Source organism: Marmota flaviventris, chromosome 2 (genome assembly GCF_047511675.1).
Source record: "Marmota flaviventris isolate mMarFla1 chromosome 2, mMarFla1.hap1, whole genome shotgun sequence".
Lineage (NCBI taxonomy): Eukaryota > Metazoa > Chordata > Mammalia > Rodentia > Sciuridae > Marmota > Marmota flaviventris.
The window spans coordinates 202,500,486-202,522,728 of NC_092499.1; the positions used below are offsets into that span (position 1 = coordinate 202,500,486).

A 22,243-nucleotide genomic window follows, 5' to 3' on the forward strand; every position below is an offset into this window, starting at 1 on the left:
CACACACACACACACACACACACACACGGAGGCTACAAGCCCGAGAGCACTGGAAGGGGTTAATTTCAGCCTCTGCAACACGGAAACCTCGAATGCTCACATCCGAATCTGACACAGGTGGAGAATCCTCCATGTCAGGAATGGCTTCTGGCTTGACAGTGGTCTTCTTGCTTTCATTATGCAATTTAGTTCTGGAATCCATGACCTGATGTGAAGAAGACAGAAACGAGGCCTTAAAGGTGAACCCTGTTCTCTGGGCAGAAACCACATTCTCTATAAACAGCATGTGTGTTAACTTCTGGAGAAGGGAGGCCTCCAGGGCCTCAAGCACTGCCCCGTTCACACTCACAGACTTCGCCGGCCTCTCTTTCCACATGGAAAGCTCTTTAGATACAAGTTCCTCTGGCTTCATTCGCACAAGTTTTGACAGAGAGATTTCTTCACGTAGAACACGATGGAAGAGTCCCTACAAACAAACATCTTCCATTCATATTCATTCAAAAAATGTTTTAAGCAACTGCTTACTCGAAGGTATAGAGAAGCAGCAAAGAATCACAAGACACCCTGCAGGGAGCAATAGTCACAGGAGCAGCCCTGAGCAACAGTCACAGGTACTGCACAGCTCCCTGAGGTGGAACCCCACACCAAGCTCCCCAACAGCATCTCAGAGGAAGCACCAGGCCACCCCAGCTGAGCTATGACAGCTCCTCAGGAAGACAAGTCATGTGCAGAGTCAGCAATAAAGACAGGAAAAGCATTTCTACTACTAGAGGGATGCCAACCTTGGAAGATGTACCCAGTGCATGATACTTACTCTAAAAGGCAGACAAGGGTTCAGGAGGGGCCGTGCAAGGCTGGTGGCTAATCCTTACTACCCACAGCTACTCCAAGGACTAAGGTGTGAGAACTGCAGGTGCGGTCCTCTTTGTATCTAACAAAGCCTCAGTAAATGAGGCTTGCTCAGAAAACAAGGGAGAAAAGGCTGCCCAAACCAGAAGATGGATACCCCATCTGCCAGGATATAAACCTCCAACTTTATTTTGGAACAATAGTGACAATCACATGATTTTACAGAAATGTTTTGGAGACTATAATCTAGCGGAGTGGTGATGGTGAGGGCAGCAAGTGAGATCCCAGCAGGACACCAGTTCAGACAGGGCAGGGCAGGGCCCATGAAGGGGGAGGGGATGCCAGTGTCTCAGAATGTGGCATTTGCTGTGGACTTTGAAACCTGGCTAATGGAAACTAGAGGGCATCTCCTGGTCAGGAGTGTTCCAACACCTAGGTGGAACGCACACACACCTGATTCTTAGGATCCTTGAGGTTGAACATGATGCTGCGGTATTTGCTCTTATAGCGATTATCTGTAACTTGGAACAAGTTAAACATCTCCTTCTCAATGTGGAGGGCAATTTTTCCTACTTCATTCTCTGTCATGATTAAGTCATCACTGTCATTGACTCTGAACAGAATGAAGAAAGAATGACATAAACCACTTGCATTTGTATATACTTTTTAAACAGGAGGCGATCTTGAAATGAAATGATCATGTTATAAACAAACAACCTCCCATTCAACAGATTAGACATGAAATAGAATAGCCCACCTTTTCCACAAAATCTCTTTCAAAGAACGTCTTATATTTTGCCGAATTTGTGAATTTGGCTGGGATGGGGCAGGGTTTGCAACTCCAATGCGTCCTGGGGCTGGTGAGGCTGTAGGGACAGAAGTTGCCACTGGCTTCCGGATGGCTCCCACCATAGTAGCAGAGCCGGGTGACTTCTTGGAAGCAGCTGCCACAGTAATAGGTGTTGGTCCTGCAGGCCTGGCAGCTGAAGCACCCGACTGGGCGACTGAGAGCCACGGCCTCTTGGGAATGGTGCCCTTGAAGCCCGAGGGTGACTTTTTAAAGGCTGGTTTGGCTCCTGCCACATTAGTGAAAGGAGGTGGCTTCTTTGGGACTAGACTTCTAGGCGAAGCTTGCCTGCCCACCGAGGTGCCTGGATGGGCTGTTTTCCTTGGGGCCGCCGCTGCTGCCACTGCTCTGTCCTCTGCTCTCCTGTCATCCTTCACAGCTGCAAAGCAGAGCAAAGGCACGTTGAGTGAGACAGCGGGTAGCATGTGCGCCACCTGACACTCTCCCCTGGATCAGCTTCACTTCCTGGGCCCTTCCTTGAGAAGCAAGACACAGAGAAAAGGGTCTTTTAAATCTTAAAACTCAGAAAGGCAATTAAGAGCTGCCAGGTAGTGTAGTGACCACACTTTACTAAAGAAAAATGCTTTATTATTACATTAAGCCTTTCAGTTCTACCAACATGCTTATTACTAGAGGCTCCACTTAATCACCAAGCTGTAAAACTGAAAGAACAAATTTCACATTATCAAAAACAGGTAGATTTACAGTAGTGCCTTCAGTAAGAATTCCAGCACAATTCTTTTTTTTTGGAAATTTGATCCTATCAGTAAGGTGAAAATGGACAAGTTCTTCCATGTATGTGCACCCCGTGAGGCTGGCCCCTCCTGTTAGTGTGAGGTCCTACAGAGGAATCCATTGGGTGACAAATCTGCAGCATGGGGAAGATGGATCTTATTTTCATACCAAGAATCAGGTGGTAAGAACAGGTATGCTCTCTACAGACATCCCCACGTACAACCCTTGAGTTAGTAATTCTATTTGTGATTGACAGGACAACTTAGTTGACAGCTGAAATCCCTCAACCTGCAAAGTTGGTCAAAGGTTGGTACCTAATCAACTACATTGAAACCCTGTATCAGAGCACCTCAATCAGAGCTCAGCACTGCAGCCTGGCTGGGCACACACCACGTACCAGGTAGGAGCCCAAGTGCTGAGACCCAGGAGGGAGATGCCTGGAGACACAGCCAGCGAGGACACCAGGAGCAGCGAGCCCCAAACCATTTATGGAGTCAACAGCTGCAGACATCCTGAAGCAGGACCCAGGGACTGCAGGTTAGTAACTGATTGCTCCCAGTGACCATCTAACATGGTTAGATGGGTGGGAAACTCAGGAAAGGGAAGAGGCCCCAACTACAAGCAAGGCCTGATTCAACAAACTGCTCCTGAAGCCTTTGGGCCCAGGGCTCCTGTGTGGCCCTTTCATAGACCTGGTCATAATGCCAGGAAGTTGGGATCACCAATACTGGAGCAGACCATAATGCTGCATTATGACCGATTCACCAAGAGGCACTAATGGCCTCGGGATACGTCACTTCACAGGGGGTAAAAATCTCTTTTGATTTTATAGAACCTGCAGCAGAACCACGTGGACCTCCAGCTGAGGACGGCGTGTTCATAACCGTCAGTCCCTCTGCAGGGTCCACATCCCTAGCCACTGCACCACCACACTCCTCGAAGGCAACTCCCTCCCTGACTGAGCTCAGCAGTTGCTCCCAGCTACCACGATGGGCACGTCTAGGACTGCTGCGTTCCTCTCAATCAAACAAAGGCTACAGGGGGAGCAGGATTTCTAAGTGACAGGTACTATAAAGCAATGACAAGTCTGGCAAAACAGGAAACAAGGACACACTAGGAACAAAGGAAAAACTGTTCTTCACTATCCAGAACAGTTAAAAAAAAATGACTGTTCAACTTTCCAGGTGTGGTGGCCATACCTGTACTCCGGTAAAGCACCCCTGGATTCAATTCTCAGTACCCCCTGCCCCCAAAAAGGACTGTACAACTTTTTCCACTTTAAGGCAGGCTTATCAGAACATAACGCCCCTCAAATCAGGAAGCATATGTGTGATCCTGCCAGGTTAAATAAAACCAGTGAAGGCCCGTTCTTGGGGGAAGCAGCGGGGAGGGGCAGGGAAGAAAGCGATGACAGTTCCCAGCACAGTGGGAAAGAAGCGCTGCAGCACAATATCCAAAGGACTGTGACAATGAGCAGGGGCACCAGGAATCCTCTGCTGTCTGCAGAGCTGTGCACCTGACCACCAGCCAGGACGCCTACCACCTGGCAGTCACAAAGAGAACGACCCAGCGTGGTGAAGGGTGAGCTCCCAAACCAGCTGAAAACTTTGCTGAAAAAATCTTAATATCACACTATTAAATAACTCTAAAAATCTGGCCTAAGGCATTTACAGAACCTCAACATAACCCTGATATGCTTGTGTGGAATGACCTGAAATAAATCTGCAGGGACATTTGATGGTTTACCTCGTTTCTGGTTACAAACACCTATGGGCTTCAAAACCATAAATTTTGCCTCTCCAAACCGAGCTTCACAACATGTCTGGATCAAGATCAAACCCTCTACTGCTTTAACTTTTCTCCCCACCAACCCCCTTAAGGGCAAATCTCAAAGAGAATATTTCTAGGATGTTCCTGGCACATGTGATTAAATGCTCAGGAGTGGAGTCCCACCCGAATATTATCTACTACAAAGCAGGGGACAGAACCAGTCACTTCTGCTGTTAAAAAAAAACCCTTATAACCCTTAGTATGTGAAAGGTATCAGGCAAACACAGAAACCATTAAGACATCCCCCAAATGCATATGTGAACAGCTCCAGCTCACCTGCAGGTGTCCTGCCACACCAAACCCTCTTCACTTCAGAGGGAGATGTTTAAAACCTGTCAAGTGTCCAACACAGCAAATGTTCCAGAGCCCTCTACACACTCTGTTCTCTTCAAGTGGGAGTTGCAGGGCTTAGTCAATTACTGCTGAATGGCAGTAAGAACCCCCATTTTTATTCTAGCAAAACTGTAAGATTTACAATTAATAAAATTTTTTTGGAAGAGCTGGGGATGAACCCCGGGCCTGGTGTACACCAAACTCTACCCCTGAGCCACACCCCCATTTCACTTTTAACTGTATTGTGCTGCAAGTTTACAGAAGGGAAAGGAGCATGTGTAACCAGCCAAAGGGAAAGCCCATTCTGGAAGGAAGCAACATACTTCCCAGGTCTGTCCTCCACTGTCATGGGGAGAGAGGCAGTGCCCAGTCCAAACTCATGGGCTCACACTGAGGAGCCATTCTGTCAACACTGCCTCTTTTGACTCCTAACCGTGGTCCTGCTTGGGGGGGAGGAAAACTACCACCCTGTAGCTTAGTAGCCACAAGTCTCCCCATGGGTTGAGCCTGTCCCAGGTCCAACTCTTGCTGCCAGGACGGGCCATTTATTTGTAATGGACATGTATCTGGGGTTCAGCTGACCACAGAACGTGGCAGATCACACTGTGCACTAGGCGCAGCAAACACTTCCACTCAGATGCTTTGTTGCACTGAAGGCTGATAGGGAGCTATAGCATTGCTGGTCACTGGGTGGCACTATTGGGCCTCAAAAGAGAAGGGGAGAAAATCGGGCTTTCAGTGGAGGAAACGTGTTAATGTGTGCCTTTGGAAAAAACGCGTGTAACTGTCCAAATGGAGGCTGTGGCACAAGAGGGTGCAGGAACAGACACAGGGCAGGAGACCATCTGCAGAGCCCCAGCCGCCCAGACACCCAGGGCTGGCGACGGCCCTCTTCTGGGGCTCCTCAGGGAGAGGGACAGGTGGATCACTCGCCTGAGCACCGGGCCTTCCCACCAGCTGCTGCGAGGGAGCTGTTCTCCCTCCCATCCTGTCCGCATCCTCACTGCGAGCCTGTACCTGGAAACCAGGCCTGGCCGTAAAACCCGCTCCTGGACACCACTGCCACCTCAGCTGAGAGCCACGTGGACAACGTGGTTTCCATTTCAACGGTTTCTTCACTTCAAGATCTTTCCTAGTATGAAGACTCAAGTGACAATGACAAGATAAAATGTTTTGCTTTTGCTCCTTTCAGTATGCTTAAATATTTTCAAATGAATTATCCTCTCTAAAGTACAGGATGTTACCAATTGGCTTTAATATGAGAAACAAAATGTGGATAACAAGGAGAGGCCGTACTATGGGTACCTGTCAGGGCAGATGGCCACTGTGACGGCAATGTTTCTGCAGGCCCATGCCCCCTTCACCATTTGGGCTATTAAGTTTCCCTAGGTCACCCCACCCCAACTTATGTCTAAAATTTGAATTTAATCTTAACAGAGACGTTCTAACTCTAAAGGAAACTTGCAAAAACAATTGTACACCTAGAAACAAATTACTCTTCTTTGGTTTAAGTTTCATACAGAGTCACTTAAATTATACTGAAATGTGATTCATGTTGGGTTGGCAATGAAGAATTGGTCAAGTTACACTTCAAAGTGAACCACAACTGGAGTGTGACGAAGGGGCCCCCATGGGCATTTGCTGTCAGCACCAAAGTAAGACAGCCTGTGCCTGGTTACCAACAAGGCACTCACAGGCAGCAGAGCTGGGGGAGCAGGCAGTAAGGTTAAATTTTAGCCAAATGACTGGAGCAGGCTGAAATAACCCACCTACCCTCCCCAGTACCTCTAGACCCAAAGGGTTCTACTCAATGTGTAAAACCCCCGAAGCTGATGGCACTGTGCAGACCCCAGGTGAAGTGAGCCGCCAGTTACCTGATGTTCTTCTTGCAGAGCTCGTCCAGATTTGTGCAAATCAAAGTTGCCCCAACCTTCATAAATTAAAGTAGCAAACATTCTTTACTCCTCTTTTAGAAGCTAAGAATTTAACTATGTGGGTGTTGATGGGTAACAGCAACGATATACTAAGTATGTTACTTTACATAAATATACCTGAAACGTGTGTATCGTACTGAAGTTATAGCAGCCATCTTCAGAGGTGACCTTTGCACTCTATGACATCAGCAATGCCACCAAAGGGCTTTTCCTGGAGTATTAATCTTTAGAGTATTAGAGTAGATCCACAGCTCCCAAAAGTCCCAGAGAGGTGAATTTAGCAGGACCAACCCCACTGAAAACTTCCACCCCTCACTGCCTCCCCAGGGAGGCTGAAGTATGAAGAGGAAGGGGGCAGCTGCAGGACAAACTGGACAATGCTGTAGGACAGTGCTGAGGGGCTCACCTGGCAGGTTCAAGTTTACAGAGTTGTAACCAAGGTTTTCTGAATAGGCTACTAAGTTATAACAATACTTTAAAATACCAAGATTGTCATTTTTGACAACCAAAAAAAAAAAAGGATCATTGGATGGACAATACTACAGCCAGCTATCAAGCTCAGTCTTCACCCTATGAGACTGGGTCACAGGACAGTCAGGCTCCTCCCACTCCCACTTTATTGCCACTGACAACTGTGAAGGGGACAGAAACAACTCAGGAGCTGGTAAAAGAAGACCCACCCCTAGCTTTGGATTTCTATACACCTGGGGTTCTAGAATCCCCCATGTTACAAGGAAATCTGTTCCACTTATGATTTTAATGAAATGTGCTTCTGGAGCCCAGAGCCCAAGTTACCCTGGTAAAAACCTGTGTTCTCCTGGATCCATTTCACCACACCACCTGGCCCGTCTGTGTGGCACGCACGCATCAACGAGGAAACGCTTCTACCTGGGTAAGATGCACAGCAAATCACTGGGATTTGGGTCTGCAGGGGGTTAAGGTTTTCCTTTTCAATTCTCACAGCTAGATGAAATGTTTTCCTGTCAAAATCTATTTGGATCCCCAGTCACTCAGTGAGCCATTTATCAAACCCAATATACTAACAATTGTGTCTATAAATGTAAATACCAAAATTAAATTCTAAAATTCTAATACACCAGGAATGCTGTAGAAAAAAAATGTTTGGCCCATTTCATGCCTTGACGGTAATGGGAGGTGCGCTAATGGTGGAAGTAAAAGGGAGAAACCCATGGAAGGTATGACACAACAGCACCACCATCTCTGGAGAAACAGAGTGCAAACTCTTTTCATAAACTACTACTGTACAGAAATTCTAAAAAACAATTTTAAAATACAGAGGAACTGTGCATGAATCGCGTCACCTGGAGATCATGAAGCAGCAGTAGAGCTTCCCGCACAGCGAGGCCTGCCTGCATCCACCTGGGACAGCACCAGTGCCACAAGGGCAGGAGGCTGAGGCACCTCCAGGAGCAGCTGCAGCGGTGCACGGCTCTGCCACGCAGGTCCTCTCGAGGAGCGATGGTTGAATTGACTCCAAAAAAGTGAACTGGAAGTGTTCCCAGCGTCAGCTTCGCTCAGAGCCTCCCTGCCCACCCCCAGCCCAGGAGTGTGCTCTGCAGCCAGTGGGGAGGCGTGCCCACGGCTGTGCATGGGAATCCTTCCTTCATGCCAACCAGGGACTCGGGACTCATGCCCTGCTACCACGAAGGCAAGGAAATGTTTAGGGGAGAGGCAGAGACACATTGCTGCTGCTCACCAGTGTTGGGTTCAGAGGACTTTACCATGACCCTACTCTCCTCCCAATCATTGTTGGGAAGACATTATTTCTGGAATAACAGTAAAATGATCATCAGTGACCAGCTTGGAAGGATGTTCCTCAGGCACGCTATATTCTGGATGTTCATCAGTTTTAATTTTGAGATGTCGATGTGCTGGGAAGGTTATTCAGGTAATCTGTCCCAACTTTCTGCCACTGGATCACACCCACTCCATTGAGGAGCCAATACAAAAAAGGTCAAAGAAAAACCTGAGAGGAACCAGCTCCTTGTTGATCCCGTGCTCCTGTCCCTCCCTTCCCCTTAGTGAGACAGGAGACAGCACCTTGGTTAGCAGCCCACCATCCCCCACAGTATACCTCACCCCCGCCCCCCTTGTGCAGGGTCTCCTAAAACACTTCTTTGGGGCTTCAGGGGCAGAGTTCCCCTTCTGGATGCAGATGGAGGTTAACTGAACCGAAACCAATCACCCAGCTGTCTGTGGTGTGGTTATACCCTGGGTTTTTCTTTCCTTTATTGTTTAATGTGCCTACAACCGATTTTACTGACATTTTAGCCAGTACTAAAAGTGGCTACCTTCTGCCCATTCACAGATAGGTGTTGCTCATTTTGAAGTATATTCGTTAGCTCAATAAAAGTGCTATTTAGAGCATTATCTTTGATGAGCATTTGAGAGGCATCATCTGCTAGTATAAAATCCACTGCACAATCTAAGGTGTCCTGAGGTCCATCATAATGCACCAGCTGGTGAACTCAATTTACCCGTGATTCCATTTCCTTGCCCTTTTACCTTCTCATTTTCTTAGCCACCTGAGATCTAGCACTTCCTGCAAGGTGCCCTCAACTCAGGGGGGCACTGAAAGCAGACTGAAAGGGAAAGCACCACACATCTCTGCTCTTGCAATTCAGAGATATTTCACCTTTCAGTGCTTTTACAAAGGCACAAAATGCAGAGAAGGCATGATGAAAACTGAATTGAAAAATTTTATATGGATCTAATTTATATGGATCTATATGGATCTAATTTAAATGTCTGAGACTTAGCTTTTGAGTGAGGCTGAGACAAGAATGAGTGCAAGGTGCATGATCTAATCTGAGGTTCCAAAGGTCTACTTGAAGCATCTTCATTTCAACTGATCTGAAATCTGGGGCAAACACTTGAGAGTCAAAAAGTCGCCACCCTGTGACACCAGCCCACAACTGTCCCATTGTGAGGACATTGCTCTGAGTGTGAAGGACACCACGTTCACTTACCGTGGGGTCTGCTCAGCAGCAGCAAATGGCCTTCAAAATCTGGACGTGGATTTATGATTTATACAGATATGTAGTTATGTGAACTGGACATGAGCAAAACATCTGTCTAGACAAAAACGCTAACTACTAAAAATCCTATTTAGCCTGTCCACCAGATCAACGTTTAGAGAAAGAGATGTCACAGCATACAAAACGGAAGTGATTTTATATGCAGAAGGTAATGTGGAAAAACTCAAGTTTTATGCAGGGCTCTGATAAAGCTGATGGGACAGTGGTGAACTGGGAGTCGGGGCAGTGCATTGATATACAACTTGATTTTGCTGGAGATAATACAATACTTACCAGAGCCTGATAATAAAGCAAAAAATTAAAGAACTGCACCCCCAAAGTGAGACACTGAGCAGTGAGGCTCATACAGCTCTTTGGAGAACACTGAGAGGAAGTCCCATAGGCTAGGTATGGACACCTGGTCCAGAGGTGTCCTTGACATGACGGTGAGCCGGTGCCTACCATCAGCACTAAAACACAGCTGCGGTTCCTAGTCCTGGGGGCTGGGAGGCCAGCCCCTGGGTGATACGTACATTTACACAACAGCGGTGGCGAGAGAGCAACCGTCTTCTCTGGCTTCACTGCATTGTAGTTGTGGTCACTTGCCCAGGATGGAGTGCTGCTCTCGCAGGGGGTCTCCTTCCCCAGGGCTTCGCTCCTTGAAGGAGCCACCATCATCTTCTTGGCCAGATTCTCCTTCTTCTCTGGAGCTGGTCTCTTGTGCATAGAAGAGATTTTAATCCCTGCCTGGACAATCAGTGAAACTCAAATCATTAAGGAGACCAAAAATGACACCTTTGTTTTGTTTCACTGGGCAAAGAAGGTCATATCACCATCTCCTTCTTGAGTCACCCTAAGACCCCTTGCCCACCCAGGCTTATATGCCACATTTGCTCAGTGTGGCTATGTCTATATGCCTAGCAGACCCTCAGCATCCCCACGGAGCACTTGGGTTTCGACTGTTTATGTTGACAGAAGGGTCCCTGTTGGAACTGTTGAGGCATGAAGTTCCAAAATGACAGAAGAATGAACCCCTCAAATGAGCCACTGAAATAAGCCAATACAAGGTGGAAAGAATGCAGAGAACAAATGGCATTTCTATGTTCTCTGCTACAGCCTGGAGACGGAAAACTGGCAGGGTCCCGGCACTTTCAGTTCTGACATCCTCTGGGTACAGCAGTCATTGCTTCTTTGGCAGCTCCAGGATTCAAAACTACCAGCTTTAGAAATCATCTAAAGGCTAATAAGCAAGCATTCAAAGGTAATCCCCGCTTCTTCTCAAGTCAGAGAGAATAGAAACGGAACCACTCAATGCCTTAAATGAGACACAGAACCTTGCCCAGAGCCTGCCCCATTCCTAGCCGCTGAGTTGACTCTGTACACTCTTGACTACTGGCTTTGGCAAGACTGGTTTGCATTCTGAGACCTGAGGTTCTCCACAGCAGCCAGCTGCCTGAATTTATGCTACTGTATCCATGCAAACCAGCCCTCAGCCAAGAGAGGACAACAGAAGCAAATGGGACACAATCCGCACTGCACAGATACCCACCATGCCCTATGCTCCCAAGTCCATGGGAAAGCATGTACACACACTTTTGCTTCAAGGGTTCCAAGGGTGATCTTGGTCTGCTTACCTGAAGACTACATTTTGGAAGACTGAGCTTTTCTGGCTTCATCTTGACCTTTTCCTTAGGTTTTGGTTTTTGTTCTTTACCTGAACTTAGAAATTTCATAGTAGCTGCCGCATGTTTGAGAATGCAGTCATTACTGCAATACACTGAGTCAGGCTGCGCCACATTGGAGCACCCAGGGCCGATGCATCTTGAGGCACCTGGAGCCTCTACAACCTGCAGAATGAGACAGGTGACTTCAGATGAAATACACGCCAATGCCAGCGGTTACAGCACTTTGTAATAGCATTACAAAGTGCCAAGGTCACTATTTTTAATTGAGAGATGCAAACAATATTTTTGATATGAACAAAAATTCATTTTTACTTTTATAAAGTACCAAGTGAGGCATTTGCATGTCAGCTCTTCTTCAAGCCTGTGGTGGGCAGGACTCTGTGGGACCCCTAGCACACATGCTTATCTTTAGTCTTCCTTACCCTTGAGGCTGAACAAGGAGAATGGGCCTCTCCTGAAGAGAAGACTTCAGGAGTGCTTTTGGGGTAAGCTGCTGTTTTGAGAGGGGGTTGACCCTAGGCTATGACGTGAGAGTAAGGCTGGCAAATACAGGAAACCCAACTAAACCTGAATTTAGATAAACTATAATTTCTTTAATATGCCAGGCACGACAGTCTCTGATGCCTGGAAACTGCTAGCATTAGTGCAAGAAGGAAGTGGAGCTCGTGGTGACCTATAGGATGACTTCATGCAGAAAGAGGAAATGAAGGGGCTGGGGCTGTAGCTCAGTGGCAGAGCGCTTGCCTTGCCCACGTGAGGCGCTGGGTTCGATCCTCAGCACCACATAAAAATGAATAAACAAAATAAAGACAATGCATCCGTCTAGAACTAAAAAATATTAAAAAAAAAAAAAAATCTGAAAAGAAAGAAAGAAAGAGGGACTGAAGACACCACCAGAGGCACCCATGGCTGCCCTGCTCCAAACCCCTGAAGCACACGTGACTGTCAAGACCAGATTCACCACAGGCACATCATGTTCACTTTAGAAAGATCTTACTTCTCAAATATTTAACATAATTGCTTTGTCTTCCATTCATAAGTTTCATGTCAAACATGGGCTTATTGATGATCCAACTATGTGTTAACAGTTAATGTCCTATTTTCCCGCATTTCCTCAACACTTTAGATCAGCCACACGCTGATCTAAATGGCCTAGTCCTCACATACTCTCAACTTAGAGACAACACAGTGTGAAAATATTGAGATGCTTCCACACATAGCAATCTCAACCCTCTGCAGGACCACCCAAGAGATCCAGATTTTAAAAGGTGCTGAGCTGCACCCCTCGTGGGAAACAGAATAGAGCCTTGTGAGCACAGGAGACAGCTCTCAGCAGCAGAGGCCAACAGTGTTATGGCCCCAGGGGCATCAAGCCAGGCAGACAGAGATGAACCCGAGTGTGCCACACTCACTGGGACAAAAGTGCTAAGGCGTGTCATCAAGATACATAAAGAAAGATTAATTTGGAAGGTGAAAGTACTGGGGACTGAACCCAGGGTGCTCTACCACTAAGCTACATCTCCGGAGCCCTTTTCATTTTGAGACAGGTGATGCTAAGTTCCTGGGATGATATGCATGCACCAGTGTCCAGCAAGAAAGGCTATTTTTTTTTTTTTTAATTTATATTTTAGTTTAGGTGGACACAATATCTTTATTTTACTTTATGTGGTGCTGAGGATGGAACCCAGTGCCTCATGAATGCTAGATAAGCGCTCTACCACTGAGCCACAACCCCAGCCCCAAGAAAGGTTAAATTTTAAAAAGTCAGTACCAGAAAGTAGATAGGGTATTTTTTAAAGGAAAAAAGGACATCCTTGAGACAACCCAAGGTACAAACAGAAGTAGAGTGCTTTCCTGTTAGGGCCCAGGAAGACCCTAACTTATTCCCAAGGAAAGACACCGTCCCAGTTCTCGGTGTTTCTGCCCCCAGCAAGTCTGTCATCTGTAAGGTCAAGCCCTCCTGTTTCCCTGGAGAGACATACTTACAGGCTGGAATATCTTGAGTTTTTTCTTGCCACTGGGATTTGCAGCCTTCTCAATTCTACCCTTTATGCCCTGGTCTTCACTAGACTTCTGCTCTATTGTCCCTATACTTGTGCAGTCCATGCCATCCACACTTCCAGGTCCACATCTGGCTTCTGGCTCTTCTGCGGCGTCAGAATTTGTTTCATCCTGCACTTGCAGAATGGTGCAGTTCGGGCAGATGTAATCCTCCCCATTCCTTTCAAGGAGTCGCCCTCGAGCCTCAGAAATGCCCACACAGTCGCCATGGAACCACTCCTCACATCGGTCACAGCAGATCATAAACCTGAAAGGACAGGACATGGCATCAATCACTGGAAGTCAGTGATGTACTTTCTGATATATTGCGAGGTCAAACTGGCTTTAATGTCCTATTATTTTTAAAAGAGTGCAAATAGTTTGGTTTTTTCCTTTTGTCTAGAACTTTTTTTGGGGGGTACCAGGGTTTGAACCCAAGGGCACTTAACCACTGAGCTATATCCACAGCCCTTTTTATTTTGGGTCTTGCTAAGCTACTGAGGCTGGCTTTGAACTTGTGATCCTCCTGCCTTTAACTATAGCCTTTTTTGGGGGCCGGGGGGGGGGGGGTGCGCAGGCATTTACTAGGGATCGAATTCAGGGGCACTCAGCCACTGAGCCACATCCCCAGCCCCAATTTTGTATTTTACTTAGACAAGGTCTCATTGAGTTGCTTAGCACCTTGCTTTTTCTGAGGCTGGCTTTGAACTTGTGATCCTCTTGTCTCAGCCTCCTGAGCCACTGGGATTAGAGGTGTGTGCCATCGTGCCTGGCTTGACTGTAGCTTTTAAAGAGTAAACTAGAGGCTTCAGGGTGATCTCTACATGACAGCAGCACCTTTATTCCCAACTAGGCCACAGGGACACCTTACCACCACCCAGCACAGGCCCACACTGGGTGCACTTATAGTCTCCACAGCAGCCAGGGCTGAGAGGGAGCTCTGGGTAGCCCCTCCCCACTGCCTCTGTTGGTTCTTTTCACAGTGACTTGATCAGACTCACTCATCTTTCCAACACTCTGATGTCAACACATGGCAGATCCCCTGCTGTTCCCACCCCTGGTGCGTCCTGAAGGCCCACAGCTCCTGGCCCATATGCTGTTGTCAACTCATGGCCACCCCTGCTGCGCTCTGGGACCCACCTGTTGTTGTGAGGCTGGCGACAGATGCAGTACAGTGCGTTGGGGTCATAACCCTCACACTCAGGCTTAGGCCTGCCCAGGTCTCCTGGGTCTTCATCTAGAGTCCTCTGAGCCGCTGTCCCCTCAGATTGACTCTCTCTCTCATCTTTCGCTGCCTGGGACACAGCAGTCTGACCAGTGTCAGGCTCCTGCTTGCAGGAAGGCGTGTCCTCGCCAGCACTGCCGGCCTGCACGTCCACGGTTTCTGTAGGGGCCTCCTCCCGACGTTTCTTCCGCAGGCGGTTCTGGATGCCTCTTGGAGGCCTCTCCACTGGTTCCTGTTCACGCTTTCTCCGAAGGCGATTCTGAAGTTCTTTCAAAGTGAGGCCATCGCTGTCGCTGTCCGAGGTATCATCCTCATCATCGCCTTCTTTTGCCTTTTCAGAAGAGGCAGGGCGCTTCTTTGCCCCTGTGGAACCAGGTGTAGGGCCACCCTTCACCTCAGAGCTGCTCTCGACGCTCCCTTCTGAGGTGGTCTCCACATCTGTGACTGGACAGGAGGCTGGCTCACTGGAATCCTCCAGGGACACAGGCACATTCCTTCTTCCTCGGCGACGGACTGTGGTAAGGAACTCTTCTACCCGCTCGGTGCGCTTCGGCTGCCTCCCACTGCGGCGCAGGGAGAGGTTGTGCTGCTGTGGCTGTTGCTCAGCAGGATCCACCTCGGCATCTCCTGTGCCCTCACGCTTTGCAATGGTGGTTCTCCGAAACCCCCAGGTTTTCCTGAATTCTTTGCTGGTGGGTTTGATAGCCTTCGGCGCATCTTCATTGCCTGGGTCCCCTTTATCATCCATATCTAGTGATGAGAGAGAATCATACTGTGACCAACAGCCCAGGTTCACATACAGGGGCGTGCACCAGCAGGAGCAGTGGAACAGGGCAAGTGGCTGCTCACAAAGGCAGAGCTGTACACACACTGCCTGCTTCTGACCAGTGTCCCGGGAGTCATGAGGACAACTTGGGATTTGTGAAGATTAAGCCGCAGAGCAAATGCTTAGTATAAGAAAATCTGGGTAATAGAGTGAATGTGTGACTGCTCTTTACCACTTAAGACACAGCTTCACACAGGGCAGGAAACCATGAGCAAGAAGCCCCCACAGGATACAAGGACTTGGCAGGAACAGTGAAGTCCAGAGACACTCAGCTGGTGCCCAGAAGTGTACCAGTCCCATGGCACTTTGCATGGAGTCTGGCTAGACACAGGGTACACAATACTGTGACACTTCTGTCCAGGTCTATCCTGGGCTCCTGAGCCTTAGCTTGGGTCATCCCCATGGATGCTTGCGGAATTTTTATTTTTGTTTAAAAATGACAAAACTGGAAAAACAGGGCTGGGGTGTAGTTCAGTGGTACAGCACTTGTCTAGCACAGGATGGGGGGATGACACACACATGACAACACTTAGAAAAAGACAGAATATACCTTGAGAATTATTTTCCAATTTGTCCAGGTTTTAATCACATTTAAGTTTAAATGACAACTCTGAATTTATGCCATGCTCCATCCTAGGACTGGTATAAAATGAAGACCCTAAAAAATGCAAAATATACAAAATTTGAAAATCACCAGCAACCTTTTTCTTCTTAACAGATGTAGTCCCTCAGCTATGGACACTGCCTCACAGGGACTGCACCACTCTGCAACCCTGACCCACACCACTCCTTGGTCACCCGAGGTGACCCCAACTGCCCAGGAACACAACTCTCCCATCAGGTGCCAACTGCAATTCCAAGTCAGAGCACAAACTCCTGAGGATGCCTCAGGAGGACCTGCTGAGTGGGCACCATGCTGACTGTAACTGCCTGTTCATTCTCATCACAACATTTTTTAAGAACAATTTCCTGCTTACAAAAACCAACAAGTTTGTACCAAGTTTTAACGATCAAACCTAGTGCCCTGAGCACCAATCAGCAAGCACTCTTTAAGCCACTAAACAGGCAGCCCACCACTGAGCCACACCTAGCACCCAGGGTATAGCAAACCTGATTTTTAGAAAGGCTGGGTCCTAATTTCCATAGAGTTCTTGGAATTTTTACTCAAAAAGCAGTTTGAGGGGCCAGTACCAGCCTTCCCCAAGAAGCCTTCCCCCTGGGACCCCAGGAAACTCACTTGGGGCATGAGACACTCTGGTGCCTGCCTCTAAGGGGATGGCTCTCTGCAGGAAGAATTCTCCTCTACAAAATTTGGCTCTTATCAGAGAACATACAATATAAAAGCATACTCTCACTAAGAACACAAAAGTAGAGAAACGCTGTATTAAATTCTCAACAGATGCTTAAATATTCACCTAAAAACCTTGGGATAAATTCTAGAATGTTTCAAATAAATACAAATGGTACATTACATCTCTTTACAGACAAGAGCACTTTGCAAATAAGAAATATAAACTTATTAAGTGAACATTTTGTTGGTACTGTTTAATATGGTTGATGCTTTACCTGCCCCAGTGAAGACTTTTTTTCTCTGAAATCCTGAATGTGACGCAAGTCCTGGCCAGCAAAGACACTTGGTCTAGTGGATGGCCAGGCCTCGCCAGGCCTCGCCAGGCCTCGCCAGGCCACAGCCTGGTCACTGCTCGCTCGCTCGCTCTCTATAGAGAATTCGAATTTTCAACAATCCAGACGGTCAAGAGATGGCTACCGAAGTACACTCCTAGAGGAAAGTACAGTACAGGTTATAGCTCTTCAGTAACTGTAACTAAACAACATATTAGTAATTAAGAAACAAGCAGACACCAAACTTTCCAAGTTATCTTGTTATGTGATCAAAAAGTGGAGAGGCTGAACTACAAAATTGTTAATTATTCAAGATCCCCAATATTAAAGCTGTATTATTTAATTAAAAAAGCTAAGAAAGTCAGAAGGCTAGTGTTTCTGTTTACTGAACTTCAAAGTAGAAGTCTATGGATGAGTATTAAAAACAAACATCACGCCTTCCATGTCCATTTCAGGTAACCATCACCTCAGCACTCACTCAGATGCTGTTCTAGACAGACCCTCAAGAGCTGCCTTTCCTCCCTGTGGCCCAGAGCCTGCTCTGAGAGCAGAGCCCACATCTTACCTCCTCCTCCGCCTGGATCCAACTGCCTTCCCTCTAACTGTGGTCTCCCTGGTGACCCAGAACAAAGGACAAACATTCTACCTCCTTTAAAGGGACAGTGACACTTGACCCTCTATTCACATGACACCATCACAGCCACAGTTCTCCTCCCATCCTTTAGTGTGAGAAACCCATCCTCCAAATGATGGCTTCAAGAGTTCAGAAACCACTTCTCAAGAGGAAAACATGAATATTTACAAAGGCAAAGACATCAAGATATTCTTAGGAATGAAAGACCATTTAAGAAACTTCAATTCAGGGTTGGAGTGCAGCTCAGTGGCATAGCACCTGCCTAGTACACCCGAGGCCCTGGATTCAACCCCCAGTACCATAAAAAATAAGTAAACATAAAAGTAAACAAGCTGTGAGCGGTAGCGCACACCTGTAATCTCAGCAGCCTGGGAGGCTGAGGCAGGAGGATTGCAAGTTCAAACCCAGCCTCAGCAATGGTGAGGCCCTAAGCAACTCAGTGAGACCCTGTTTCTAAATAATATACAAAATAGGGCTAGGGGTGTGGCTCAGTGGTTGAGTGCCCCTGAGTTCAACCCTCCCACCAAAAAAGTAAATAAAGGACATTTGAAAGACCTGATCACTTTATATCCAAACTGTTTTTACAATTTTACCAACACAGAGAACCAAATGTAAAAGTTCAGTTAACCTGTAAGATAGAAACAGATATATCAAGGCAAAAGTGAAAACAAAATAAAACACTTGCCTAAGGTAAAAGTTAAAAAAAGTATTAAGTTTCTATGGCGACTTATTGTGCAGTGTGTAGAGCTGTATAGCACAGCACATGGGAAATATGGCCACAAAACTGCAGGCACATACTAGTGACAACTTCCTACCAGAAAGGAGAAAACTAGGCATCTCTCCAAGTGAGAAAGGGACACTGCAGGTGAACACCGATGTAATGAATTTACAATCACCTTTCTACATTTCTAAGTACATTTTTTTTCCTCAGTTAAAAACTGCTCCATTCACACTAAACAGTAATAGGAAGATGCTATGAAATATTGGCATTAAATCTGTTTATGCCAGCCAACATTCCTCACCAGTTCTGCTAACAAGAGCCTGTTGGGAGCTACCAAGAGTGGGCCGTGTGGTTGTGCTCCAGCATAGCTCCCAAATTGCTGGGTCTCAGCTGATGACTCCAAAGAGCTTATTTATTAATGTGGGATTATTTACTGATATTTCCAAAGTTTTAGGCATTTACTGAAAAAAAAATAAATCCATTACACATTAAAACTTTATTAATGAGGGGCTGGGGTAGTGGCTCAGTGGTAGTGTGCTTGCCTAGCATGTGTGAGGCACTGGGTTTGATTCTCAGCATCCCATACAAATAAATAAAATAAAGGTCCATCAGCAACTAAAAAATATTAAAAAAAAAAAAAACCTTTATTAATGAAAAAGTAATGTTATTTCCAAAACAATCACAAAGAAATTAGTGTTGAATGGTGTTTTATGTTTTTGCAAATCTCTGGCTTTTAAGAAGATAGCTGGACTTTTAAAAAACATTCTTACAGTGCTGAGGATGGAGCCCAGGCATGCTCTCCACTGAGCTGCACCCCCAGCCCTCTTCACCTTTTGAGACAGGTCTTACTAAATTGCCTCTGCTGGCCTAGAACTGTGGTCTTCCTGCACAGCCCTCCCAGTACACACTTATATGCTCTGCATTCTATTTACTGTGCAGAGTTTTAGCTGAAATACCTGAAGAAAGCCTTGCCTTATGCAGTTTGTCATTAGAAAATGGAGAAGTGTTTTAACAATCTTTTCACTTAATTGTGGATGTTCTTTGACACTACACAAAATCTGGACAAGTAGCAGTTTCATAAAAGTAGCTGCAACCAGGAATCTGGAACCAGATCAACGAATGTTTCACTGTTTTACATTGAAAGCCGCTGGTCTGTCTTGCACTTGAGCGCATTTTTATTGGGGAGCTGTTTTCTTAGAAAACACTAGCATGAGTTTCAGGTAGAGGATATAAAAGAAATGCATTTGTTAATGTCAGCTGGCATCTCCTAGAAGTCTGTCAGGTAGGGATCATGCTCACATTGGCAAAAGTTTAGTTTTCCAGAAGACAAACTTTCTCTTAAAAGTGCAAATTTTATCTTTACCAACAAATATTGTTAACTGCTTTGAGACGCGTATCATTGGATTTGGGGAAAACACCTGCCAAAACCCCAGTGTGGCAGCTGCCTGTGTCTGCCTGGCTGGCTGAGCTCATAGTCCAGGCCCCCAAAGCTGCTCCTGGACTCAGCCCACTTGTGGGGATGCAGAGGCGCAGCAGGTGCATTTGCCCTCTTGTCACAGGCAAGGATAAACTGGTGAACGCTGGATGCTGAGTTTATGAAATCGATACTTTCACTGCTTCATCAAGGACATTCACCCTTAAAGAAAACTGGCATACTTCAAAGGTGCTGTGCATGGTAGAAACATTGGAGCTTTGCACATGGGTCCAAATGTCAACTTGGAGGAAAAGGCTCATCATTATTGTGGGAAGTTTTGACCTTAGCTCTAGGGAGGGCTGAGGACCCCCAAAGATCCGGGAACATATGTGGATGTAGCTACATGTCACTTCTATTAGTTTAAGAACACACGGGGTTATGTGCAAAGCAGTAACAGCACATTGATGATGCACAAACATTTCCTTCACAAAGGCTCAGCAATGATCTCACAACCCCTTTCAGATTCCCTGACTTGGCCAAACGCTAGCTGTCAGAGCAAATTTCTTAAGAACTAAAAACACCCTCTCAAAATTTTATTTTTATATTATTACAAAAAAATAAGCTTAAGTATTAATAGTAATGCATGACTTTAAAACCCCTGTACAGGGTTGTGGCTCAGTGACAGAGTGCTTGCCTAGCACGTCAGGGCCCTGAGTTCAATCCTCAGCACCACATAAAAGTAAACAAAGGTATTATGTCCAATTACAACTAAAAAATAAATATCTAAAAAATTTAAAAATAAACAAATAAAACCCCTGTACATCTAAATGTGCAACTGTTGCTATTCTAACTCTGCTTTAAGTGAATAAGGAAAGCAAGCCCGTTTACAAGTATCTAGTTCCACACACTTGAGAATACCTTCTTGGTGATCAATTGCTAAGACACCTTAAAATAAGATACACAACCATGATGAACTTATATTCATTCTAGACAAAAAGATAATATACAAGTATAAATTTTGCCCCGTTTGGTGGCAAAACATGTTTTTCAAACTTCATTTTCCCCTAAAACAATACTCAAATTAACAATTTTAATTTTGAAGCAATTCTATCCTGTTAGCCAGAAATCACACTCAATGCTATTAACAAAACCTCATTATTTTGTATTCTAGTCAGAACTTGTTAACTGTGGCAGATTAGGCCAAAGTTCACTTACTTATAATTTCTATTAAGGGTCTATTGTGTCAGCAATCCTTTGTAACGTGGAAGAAGAGGGATTGAGAATATATTAGCTTTAAGTTCTTTATTAAAAACAAAAAGAAAGTCACCTAAGAAAGGGCTCTTCTACAACTCAGTGTTGCTTGTGGTACTAGGGATTGATCGCAGGGGCACTTTATCGCTGAGCACATCCACAGCAGCCCCCACCCCTTTTGTGGTGCTGGGGATTGAACCCAGGGCCTTGTACATGTGAAGCAAGCACTCTACCAACTGAGCTACATCCCCAGCACCCCCAGCCCTTTTTATTCTGAGAAAGGGTCACCAAGGTACCCAGGCTGGCCTCCCCGTTGTGATCCTCCTGAGTAGCTGAGATTATAGGCCTGTGTCACTGCACCCAGCTGCAACTCAGTTTTTACTAATGGAATCGTCAACTCATACAGACATGTCTAGAAATTTCAGAAACGCAAAAGCTTCATGTCCTCTTGCCTCAGTAGCATCTGCTTACAGTCCATAGGATACCTGCCCAGAGCCTGCTCTTCGGCTTTCTTCTTCTGGGGCCCCAAGTTTGCAGCAGCAAAGGTTATGCTTGTCCATCATTTGCTCAGTCCAGGTTTGGGTCCACAAGGGAAACCAAGAGAAAAAGGCTTGAAGACTGATGCCTAGGCCAGGCCCCTGCCCCAGGATCCCCTCTTTTCTGGTTTCTGGTGCAAGCAAAGTCTTGAGACCTCAGTGGCAACTCAGGTGGGAATTTTAAGCATCCAAGTGATTGCCAGGAACCAGAAACAGCCAGTAAGCTGTCAAGGCAAAGAGAAAAATGCGAGGGTCTCACTGCTTTCTATTCATTGGAAGGCTACAGAGTCTCCTAAGTGGCCATTTGTCTGGGCTCCCCTCTTGTCTCTTCCACACTGTTCCAGAGACACCCAGTCCCAGTACCAGGTGAATGTTGCTCTTAATGAAAGGTCACAACCAAGCCTCAGGGGTCACTGCAGTATACAGGTTCTGAGGTTCATCAGGAAATCTGGTATTGATAATGCGTCTTGAGTCAACCACCCAAACTTTAATGCACACAATGGATCCTCCTGTGGGCGTTTCCAGGACAGTTCTGCAGGCTAATGCAAGGGCTCCAGAGACTCTGGATCTGTGGCTCTTGCAACTCTGATCACAGGATCTTCCTCTCCACTGGCCACTGTCCTCCCAACACTCAGGACCAGCCCTTATCCAGACCCTCCACTTTGCACGGCTCTAATAGGATCCACAGGCACACCCACAGTAAGTGCACACATGAAGGTGTG

At 46.4% G+C, this 22,243-nt stretch overlaps 1 protein-coding gene across 8 annotated transcripts in view; it reads right to left on the minus strand.

Moving 5' to 3' along the window:
• The window catches only part of Dido1 (death inducer-obliterator 1), a 51,059-nt gene that overhangs the window by 15,721 nt on the left and 13,095 nt on the right, over nt 1-22,243 (minus strand). For 6 of the 8 annotated variants that reach the window (XM_027954316.2, XM_071609075.1, XM_071609076.1 and 3 more), the window contains 10 exons: nt 16,909-17,122; nt 15,893-16,000; nt 14,432-15,266; nt 13,238-13,559; nt 11,201-11,413; nt 10,100-10,313; nt 1,607-2,075; nt 1,303-1,462; nt 350-466; nt 101-205 (listed from right to left, as the gene is read on the minus strand). In XM_027954316.2, the coding sequence (XP_027810117.2) occupies nt 101-205; nt 350-466; nt 1,303-1,462; nt 1,607-2,075; nt 10,100-10,313; nt 11,201-11,413; nt 13,238-13,559; nt 14,432-15,264 (2,433 nt within the window). In that variant the 5' untranslated portion in view covers nt 15,265-15,266; nt 15,893-16,000; nt 16,909-17,122. Of the gene's footprint in view, nt 1-100; nt 206-349; nt 467-1,302; nt 1,463-1,606; nt 2,076-9,704; nt 10,314-11,200; nt 11,414-13,237; nt 13,560-14,431; nt 15,267-15,892; nt 16,001-16,908; nt 17,123-22,243 lie in introns of those variants that run through there. The other 2 variants (XM_071609078.1, XM_071609079.1) reach the window with 2 other exon arrangements.